General features: G+C 44.5%; 1 protein-coding gene across 1 annotated transcript; it reads right to left on the bottom strand.

The window, feature by feature from the left end:
• Positions 1-2,750: 2,750 nt before the first annotated feature.
• LOC114052383 (inositol 1,4,5-trisphosphate receptor-interacting protein-like 2) lies at positions 2,751-9,854 on the bottom strand. Its single transcript, XM_027874958.1, has one exon. It carries the CDS (start codon positions 9,160-9,162, stop codon positions 7,552-7,554), a length of 1,611 nt encoding a protein of 536 aa, XP_027730759.1. The 5' UTR covers positions 9,163-9,854; the 3' UTR covers positions 2,751-7,551.
• Positions 9,855-10,203: the final 349 nt, after the last annotated feature.

Genomic DNA, 10,203 nt, shown 5'->3' with positions numbered 1-10,203 from the left:
ACCTCATTTGTTCGGCATTTAAAGTTTTTCACAATGGGACCTTTTCCAGTCTTCTCACTTTATTTCCCTCCACATTCCTACAATCCACCAAGTCACCCCAGTCAGTGGAACCTTTCCTCTGAGATTACCTTCCTTCTAATCTATACCTATTTATTTTATCTCCCCCATTAGTATGTAAGCTTCTTGAGGACAGGCAGTTTGTGGTTTTTTTACCCTTCTTTGTGTCCTTAGCACCTAAGGGCTTACTAAATGCTTATTTCATTGATATTGGAGGTTGAACTGAGTGATTTCTAAGGTCTAAATTCATGAACCTACAAAGAAAGTTAGAAATAGACGGAAATAAAGATTATCTAGAAAAATCCTCTTGTGTTGTTGTTGTTCAGTTGTTTTTCAGTCCTGCATGACTCTTTATGGCTGCATTTGGGGTTTTCTTGGCAAAGATACTAGTTTGCCATTCTCTTCTCCAGTTCATTTTACAGATGAGGAAACTGAGGCAAACAGATGAAGTGACTTGCCCAGGGCCACACAGCTAGTGTCTGAAGCCAAATTTGAATTCAGGTCTTCCTGACTTCAAGCCCGGTACTCTATCCACTGTGCCACCTAGCTTTTAATGCCTCACTTAAATCTAATTCATTGGAAAGTCAAGACATCACATGATGTCATTGGTCCTCTTGGAGAATAAAGAACAAATAATAACAACAAAAAGGTGCTGAGATACTATATGATTTGCCTGTGGTCGCAGAGCCAGTGCTCTGAACAATGAGGGTACAAATTCACTAGCTTCAGCTGGTGAGGCAAACAAGACAAGCTTAATTCCACACCCACAGTATACTGGCAATACTTCTGAGTCATTTTTTCAAACCCCGGAAGGAATACGGGTATTATTGGGTACAGAAGGTATCGGTACAGAAAGCAACAAGAAACAGAGATCAGCCAGTCAAGTGGCATTTATTAAGTTCCTACTATGTGCCCAGCCCTGTGCTAAGAGCTGGAGATACAAAGAAAGGAAAAAAAAAACAACAAACCAGTACCTGTGAAACAGCACAGTGGATAGGAGCTCATAGTCCAATGAGCAGAAGAAGGTGGGGCAGGATAGCAGGCAAAGGAAAAAGTTAAGAGGTGAATGGTGAAGGTAGCTGGCACTAAAGGAAGCATTGATTTGGCCCAAGAAATGGGGTGTGAAAACCATGTGAGGAAGTATATTCAGTCTCTAAAAGGGGCTGGCTGGGCATAACTTGCTTCTGTTCCAAACATTCCAAGTTTTGGTCTGGCTTTATTTCTGACAGTGGACTTGGTGCCAGCTGTACTGAGAATACAGAGTAGCTATGTGTGCAGTGGATAGAGTGCCCGGAGCCAGGAAAACTCATCTTCCTGAGTTCAAATCTGGCCTCAGATACTTACTAGCTCTGTGACCCTGGGCAAGTCATTTCACCCTTCATCTGTTAAATGAGCTGGAGAAGAAAATGGCAAACTACTCCAGTATCTTTGCCAAGAAAACCCCAAATGGGATCATGAAGAGTTGGACACAACTGAACAATAACAAAACAAAAAATGTACTGGGAGTATAGTTTTTTATCTCTCTTCCTTGAAGAACATGGTACACATCTGGAATCCAGACAACTAAAGGGAAGAGCAAAAGAGCCCCCCTACAATTGCAATGTGGTTGGACAATGGTATCTAGGATTCAGAAGGCCTATCTTTTCTAGAAATCTACTTTTCAAATGCCCAAATTCTTCCAGCATCTTACTAAAGGACAGATGACAAAATCCCTGTCTCACAAATGAGAAAACTATGGGAACAGAGAAGCTGAAGTTAATTCAGGTTCATCCAACAAAAAAAAATTCAATTCTCTTCCTAACAAACTTGTCAGTGGACTTTGGATTGGAGCAATGATTTCATAGGTATAGAGACATCCTTAAAAGTAAACTGCCTTTACCAATTCAGATCAACACTTGCTCTTCTAATCTCATAGAGTTGTCTGGGGTGCTGAGGTTAAGTGACTTGAACACAGCCAATATGTGGCAGAAAAGGTGGGACTCTGAGGCCAACTTTCTCCACTACACCACCTGCCTCCCTCAAATGGACATAAGAAACTCAAATACCCATCACTATTAACATTTCTGGAATCCTTGGGCATAAGGATCCAGGTTTTCCTTGGAGCAAATCTAATAAGTATGACTAATGTTTAATGGGCAGAAGACTGCTGGTTTCACCTTGGCTATGTTACAAGCTTTAAGCTCTCCCTAGGACATTCAGGCTTTGATCACTCTATCGGCTCCAGGCCCAAATTTCTCTGTAGGCCAATATTCTTTCTACTAAGTAAACATTTACCATTTAGAGAAAGCCAGAGAGCATCCTTGAACTGAAGGATCTTGGGATGTAGGGTAGAGGGGAAACACAGACTAGGACCAGGGACCTGAGGGATGGCCACAATATATCTACATAAGGAAAAGGTCCATGAAAATTAGGAAATCCCTGTCTTGCCTGACTTCTGGCAAGCACTTGGGGTCAAGGTACCCAGGGCTGCAACAACCCTCACACCAAGATGTTGTCTTGGCATCTTCCCCATCCCTTTATATAACATTATATGTAAATTGTAATCACTGTATTTGCTTCATGGGAAACGACTTCCTTTTCCTATGAGAAAAAATTAGATACAAGTTTGTATAAAGTATCACAAGATAGAACAAGTTCTGTATGTATATCCACAAGAATCTTTCCATATTATAAATTCAACCTACAGCCAGAGGTTTCAAAAAGTTTGTTTATTCATAGTGTGAAACACAGGAAAACAATTTAAAGTCACCCTCTTCCCAATAAAAGTGCAAATGTCTTTGGACCTTAAAAGAGAAAGTAAATGGCATATTTTAACACTTTGGAATAGGCTGAAATTTTAAGCATTTTCTTTTTTTTTTTTTTTTTTTTTTGTTTGCAATAGCAGCAGAACAACATTCAGGTAAGTCTTTGGCCTTTTTTTTTTTTTAAAAAGAGACATTTTACTATGAGTTTTTACTGCCAAAGCAAAAAATATTAAACAGATTTGCTTTGTAACACTATGCACTTTTGAAAAATAAAAACAAAATAGACGGAATATATTAAGATGACTGAAATTAAGGTACATTAACTTCATGAGGACAGCAACTACGTTATATATTTTCTATCCCAAAGTGCCTTGCATCTAGCAGGCACTTAATAAATGGTGTTGAAAATCAAAACATGTTAAGTTTGCTTAAGAATATGTATCATTTTCAGATACTTATAAAGGGAAAGAAATGTGTATATGACTTAGTTGGTATTATCTTGATATATCTATAATCTTATTCTTCTCCAGTCCCCCCACCCCTACACCCGTGGCTAACAGGGTCATTATAACCTCCCCTTATAAGTGCTTTATACCTTTCTAAAACATAGGTATAAAAATATGTGGGTATGAAATTATAAACAGTAGTGTCTAAGTCACAAATATGCTTTTTAAAATAACAATAATGATGATGATAATACTGAGGATTTTTTCCACTTTCAATGTACATTGCAAATCAACATTAGCTATGCTAATCCTCATAAACCTCTCATGAGGTAGGGGTGCAACTATCCTCAGTTTATAGATAGGGAAGCTAAGGCAGACAGGCCCAAAGTCACAGAGGCACTTGCTCTTGAGATAAGAAGAGGAAAAAGAGCTTTGGGACCACATCTTATTAAGAGGCAAATTTCAACCTGATTGCAAAAGTGGCATTTTGAGAAGGCAGACTACCCCCTTCAGACTGCTAGGGGTGCCAGTGGATAAAATCTTGTTTCGGTGGAGTGGAGTCTAATAGCCAGAAAGAGTTAATATACTCATGAAGGGGATGGGGGAGAGATTGAAATTAAGCTGTGGGAAAGTGAGACATGTGGCCCATAGTCCTGGCTGTTTTTTCTGAGGTTCACTGCCATCAGATAAATCATTGCAAAGACACCAACTAGGACATTTTAAAAATACATATGGTGTGGGTTACCTGGAAAGTCTCCAAAACTAAGTGAGGCACCTGAGAGAATACCTAGATCACACCCAGACATCAAATCATTCCCTTTGTGGGATCTGGCTTCCTGTTTCCCAGGTGGCGTTCAGCCACCACCAGAAAGCGTGTGCGATCTGGATGGCCAAGTCCGATATGATAGAAGAGCTTGAGCCCACAGTCCCAAGGAAGGAAGTGCTATGAATTGACCCACACTTCCTTTGGTAAAGAATTTTGATTGGTATCCTAACAACTCAACTTTCAACAGTCATATTAGATAAATTATGTGAAAGTCCTATCTGTAGCTGTATTAATCTACTGGTTTAGCTTTACAATAAAGCTTAAATAAGATAATATAATACTTGGAATATTGCACTGTCAATATACAGGTAACATAACTACAATCTATAACCAAAAATACCAAGTCTCATATATTCAAGGAGTCGATCATTTAACATAATACATAGTTAAAATGAATTTCTCCTATCCAATTCTCTCTCACCCTGTCTTCTCCTATCTTCACATCAAGTTTTCACTCTTCTGACTCTCCTTACTTTGCCATCTTTTGATTCACTTTCCTAGTCCTTCCAATATTCTTTGCTCCCCTTCCTCATTTTCCCTTTCTTAGGCTCAAGTTTCATTTTACAAAAACACTCGTAGGACCCAATTCTACCCTCCCCAGAAGAATCCAGTACAGTTCCCATATGGGTCAGTGGAAGTTACCTTTCGGTGCCTCAGGCTAGAATGATTCATCTTCCCCCAATTTTCTTCTGGCACCAGCAACTCATGTAACTACTATGGCACCAGCAGAAAAATTAAAAAAACTCATTAGAGGTTTCCATGTATTTTATCTCCAGTAACAAACACACACCAAAAATATGTGTAAATTTTTTAAAAAAGAGAGAGAACTACCCTCTGGAGTGATCCACCATGTAGCTCTTTTAAGGGAATGGTGCCATAATAAAAAATAAACTTAAGTGCCCTAGGCAACCATCATCCCTTGCTTATATGCCATATTATTTTATGTGTACATAGTACATGTTTTGGGCTACTAAGCATTGACCAAAATTGATCTAAATCTCTAAGCTTTGGTTACCATGTACAAAGAACAATTGCTCAGCATGGCATATAAATAAGATATTTATGTTTAGAAAACACAAATACAATGCCCCATTAATTAAAAAAATAATAAAAATAATAACAAAACCTTGAGAATAGCCATGGCTTTAGATAGGATACCTGAAAATAACGCTGCTGCAGCAGCACATTACCAGATTTATGTTTTTTTTAAATAACATTTAAAAAAAAAAGAACCCATCACCACAGTTAGAAATTTTGATAAATTAACCTTCCAAAGTTTTATAGTTGCCCAAATTCTCCTATTTCCCTACCTGAAAGATACAAAACAAAATTGTACTAAATTAAGATGAAAATATTTTGAGGTCAGCTATTTTAAATTTAAAAGTTTCTGAACTGGCTGATGAGAATACTCTTTAGGTTGATTATATGAAATGTTGTTTTTTTTTTAAATACAGATAAAGGATATAATAACCTTAATATTTATTAAAAGAAGTTTATCTTAATGGTAAAGTTTAGATTCAAGACAGATTACTTTGGCAAATTCAGTACCTAATGATTAACACTGATATAAAAAAAAAAAGCTGGAATGGTTTTTGGTATAGAAACTAAAACTTTTCTATACTTTTATACAAACTGAGCTGTCTACCAAAAAATTAATTCCTCCAAGACACATTTCTAACTTGTTTTTCTAATGGTCCAGCCTATGCTTCAAAGGAAGCGAGTGTTCAGTGCAGCCCAGTCTGAGAAGTCCTCATGTGAGGTTATTACTTATAAATTATTAATCCAGAAACTTGAGAGAGGAGCCTCCTAAAGCAGCAAAGTTTGAGGAACTTCCTTAAGATTGTCCAAGCACTCAACAATGGTCCTATTCTTGACAGTTAGAACTTTGTTAATTCTTGGGATACTCATCCATTTATTTTAAAAACACATACATACATACATACAAATACACACACACACACACACACACAGAGCCAAAAACAAGCTAGGCCAAATCCAAAACCCTAGTTTGGAGCTGTAAAACTGTCATTTCAATCCCTGGGACAATTGATGATTTAAGCCTAATGCAAGTGGTAAAAATGTGACTGCACCTCAGTCAAAGCTAGAAATTTAGAGGCTTGTAAGGAAAGATTTCAGAAAAGATCAACAAAAGAAAAAGAACTCCAATGCTATGTAGGATCTACTTAGGAATGATTTATGCCTTGGTGGTAAGGGGAGGGTGAACAGCTGACAAAGGTTATTATTTCCCTCCTCACCTTTGTTTTCTGCATTTTCCCTTTACAGCCTCAGGAATAACCATCCTCAATAATCTATGCCCAAGATGTTGTACTGTATGGAAATGCAGCCCTTTTATGGAAACTTGGCAGTCTCTGAGAATACATGGTATTAAAATAATCCTTGTAGAATTGGCACAGCTTCCTTCAGGGCCCCTTCAGGCCCTAAGTTCAGAAGCAGCTTGGGTGGTGGCTGTGCAATGAAACACAGGTCATTCCAAAGTGGTAAGGGGGAGAAGGAAAAGATTAGCTTTGTATCAAGTAGCAAAGATTTGGTTTAATATGCCAAAGGAAAGGCCTAAGACATCTCTCTCTAATCTAGGCATTGATAAGTTTTATGATCTCATCAATGTTGCTGAAAAACATTTGTTGTTAACCATGGTCCATTGTGCTAACATTTTTCATTCCCTGGCTTCTTAAGAATATTAAGTAGGATACCAACTAATTTATATTGTTGTATAATTGGTCTGCAAAATGCCACACTTGGTAATAAAAATTACTATTAAAATTAAGGCGTTTATCAAAATAAAGTGCTATTTTCTCCTTAAAAGGTTTTTTCTCTAACAAATTCTCTATCACCCTTTGGCAAGTTGTGAAACAGAATGCTTTGAAATCTTGTCAAACATGTTCTTAATTGCACTGCTCACAGAGCACACTAATACTAATTTGTAGAATCCATAACTAAGTTACACAGTACATCATCCCCTCTTCTTCCAGCTATGGTTTATGATCCAGATTCATTTATGTAAGGCAAGTGAACTGGTGCTATGGGGCCTTGGATAAAAGATGGACTCCGCCTTCCCCAACTCCCCTTTTGACCAGACTCTCCCATTGCCTGGGTTCTAATAGGCTATTAAAAAGGAATCAACATTTGAACTCCCGGTTCCTAAGGTAGTGGCAGGAATGTATCTATCTCTGGTATGTATAGTGTAAAGAAGGCCAAGGCCAAATTCTGTGGGAGCTCCAAAAATATGAACCTACTCTGCAGCCCTGGGGTCTTAATGATTCATTCTTTCATTCATTCTAGCGACCCAAAGGTTGTGACGCACCCCCATTCCACCCCACAAAACAAGAGCATCTTATATTCATTCTCCTCCCCCACCCCCTCTCCCCATAAGACTGAGAGAAGGGCCTTACTAAGCTAGCAACTATCCTGCAGGTTCCCTTCTCGGGATATGTGGTCAGGCGAAGGCATTTTCCCAGTTTTAGGGATCGTGCTCCGGGAAAACTTGGACCCGCTGGTTCCGGGGCTGGGTGCTCCTGGCCAGATATCGGGGTCCTCCGTAGGGTCGGAGAAGCTGGGGCAGCCGGCGCCACGTGGACACCAGTCGCGCCGCCACGAACTCCCGGGCGCGCCCATCGAATGAGGCCAGGAGATCTACTGGGGCGGATTCGCGCAGCACTTTGGGCAGCTGGCCGATCTCAGCTGTGAGTCCGACGGCTCCGTCAGGGCCCAGAAAACAATGGAAAAGCGGACGGTGGCGGAGCAAGCAGTCCCTCAAGTAGAGCACCAGCTCCTCTAGCCTCTCTCTCAAGTGGACCTCTTCCCAACAATGCAAAGGATCCCCTCGAAGCAGCAGAGTCAGAAGCGAGGTCTTTAGCGTATAAGATGAGAGGATGCGCCCCCACTGGGATGAGGCCACAGGGTCCAGTCCTCGCGCGCCCAGATCCCTCAGTGCCTTTAGCAACTGTAGGCATTTAAGGTGACAGGCCCCGGGTGGGGCTCGTTCTTGCAGCCAGCCCAGCAGCCGCTGCTCCTGGCGAGCTGTGTTCAGTCCCCACAGCGCCTCGACCCTCAGCCCTCCAGGGAGCTCCGACGGGAGCCCAGGGGGAGGCAGTGGCAGTGGTGGTGCCACTAGGAAGACTCCATCTCCCAAGTGTACAGCAGGGATAAGGCGCACAGCCATGGAGAGCCGGCAGCAGCCATAGTCGGTGCGGCAAGGCAGAATGTGCAGGGTGGGAGGCTGGTCGAGGCCCCCAGGAGATAGGCTGACCCGGCAGCGCTCCTCCAAGCTGTACCGCACTGTGGCAAGGCATCGCTGCAAATGCGCCTGGAACCAACGCGACACTAGCGCTGCAGAGAGGTGGCGCCGGCCACGAAGGTCCACGCAGAAGCCGTCGGAGAAGGGTTTGGAGTCCCGGTGCCACTGGCTTCCTGCCCCACCAGAGGGTGAAGACGGTGGGGCCTTGAGGGCGCATACGAAGCAGCCACGAAGCGCCAGGGGCAACTCAGGCTCCGAGCCCAGGCCTCGAGGTTCCAGCGCCACAAGAGGTGGGAGGCGTAAGGGAACCAGAACATCGAAGCCATCCGGCCGACGGATCTTGTGCTGCTCGTAGGCGCTGCCCACCTGGACGAAGTCCCCCCGAAAAGCCAGAGCTAAGGCTCCTCCGGGAGAAGGACCTGGAGATCCCCTGGCCCGGCCGGCACGGACCAGTTCGCCTACGATGCGACTCACGTGCGCTTTGCTGTGGCCCAGCACATGAGGGGACAGGCGAACTTCGTGCTCATAGTAACTCTCCAGTAAAACACTGAGGCCCGGCTCATTGAGAAGTCTCGAAGACGACGGGGTGAGCCCCTGGTGGGGAACGCGAGGCAGGAAGCGTTGCCGGGCTGCGTGGCGAAAACGCAGAAGGAGGTAGCCCAAGAGCAGCAAGAGAATCGCTTTGAGCAGCGGGAAGCCAGCGTCCTCGCTGTCCTGGGGAGCGGCGGAGCCGCCCCTTCCGCTCAAGACGTGGTAGAGGCAGACCAGGGCAGTGCAGAAGCCGGTCACCAGCGGCCAAAAGACGCGCAGGTTGAGGGTGTAGTGCACCGACATGCTGGGCGCCCGGGGCAACGTCCGGTGATGGTCAGCCCATGGTCTGGACCTCCGCGACCGCGACGGTGGCTCCCCCTTCTCCGCCCCCGCATACACGCAGCAGCTCGAGCCCTGCCCTGACTTCCTGGGGCCAGCTTAGCCCTTAGCTGGTTTCTGGAAGTCAAGCCTCCCCTTCTCGATCAGTCCCGGCTCCCGCACCTCCTCTGGCTCCCGGGCTCTCTTCTGTCCCTTCTCCCAGCTCAAGTTCTCTTTCCAGCTTCGGTTTCGGCTCTGCCCCGCCCCGTCCTCCAGCGTACGCCTCTGGTCCGGGCCTTTCTGCAGCTCCTGTCCCGTCTCGGGCTCCGGGCTTCTTCCCAACTCAGCTCCTCTCCCGACCCTGCTTCCAGGAGTAGTCCCTCGTGCCAGCAGCTGTCCCGGACCCTCGCTTGTTTGCTGTAGTCCTAACCTCTCCAGTTCCGCGCTTCTTTCCGTTCACTGCCCTGCCGAGTTCGAAGCCTTCGCCCTCCTCTTACCGCCCCTGCCAAGGCTCAGGTCGGCCAGCTGTCGGGTCAGTAGGTCGACGGTCCAGCCTCTGGCACCGCTAGAGGTGGGCTCCAGAGGTTCAGGCCCTGGCTTTCCCCGATCCCGTTACTTCGACCGCGAAGTTTCCTCTTCCGAGGAGAGAAAGGGCCGAGCCAGAGAGTGAAGAGGAAATGCCGATGTCTAGGAGCCGAGCTGGGAGCGGGCGGGGTCGGCCCCCTCCCCTGGGGCCGCCTCCTTAAAGCAACACGAGGCCGAAGCGGACCGGGAAGTTAGGCAAAACTGGGCCAGAAACTTGGTTCTTTGCAACCAGGTGCTGAAAATAACAGAAATGCAAGACTTGGAAACATGAAAGAGAACTTGCCGAGGCAGGCACACACTATGCAAGCTTTGGCCCCGGGCAGTTACTGCACTAGGGGAACTGCTGATAAATAAACAGCCAAAATGAAAAGTGGAGAGTATAGGGAAATTAAAAACCCACCTAAGCTATAATCCCCAAATGTTCTAGGCTCTTGCTAACAG

This window comes from Vombatus ursinus, unplaced genomic scaffold (assembly GCF_900497805.2).
Source record: "Vombatus ursinus unplaced genomic scaffold, bare-nosed wombat genome assembly UNPS02014807.1, whole genome shotgun sequence".
In the NCBI taxonomy this organism is placed as follows: Eukaryota; Metazoa; Chordata; class Mammalia; order Diprotodontia; family Vombatidae; genus Vombatus; species Vombatus ursinus.
Note: the sequence above shows the minus strand (reverse complement) of the source record. Positions and strands in the feature narration are given on the sequence as shown.

Coding starts and splice junctions, on each gene's coding strand:
- LOC114052383 (XM_027874958.1), bottom strand. CDS start 9,162: ATGTCGGTGCACTACACCCTCAACCTGCGCGTCTTTTGGCCGCTGGTG.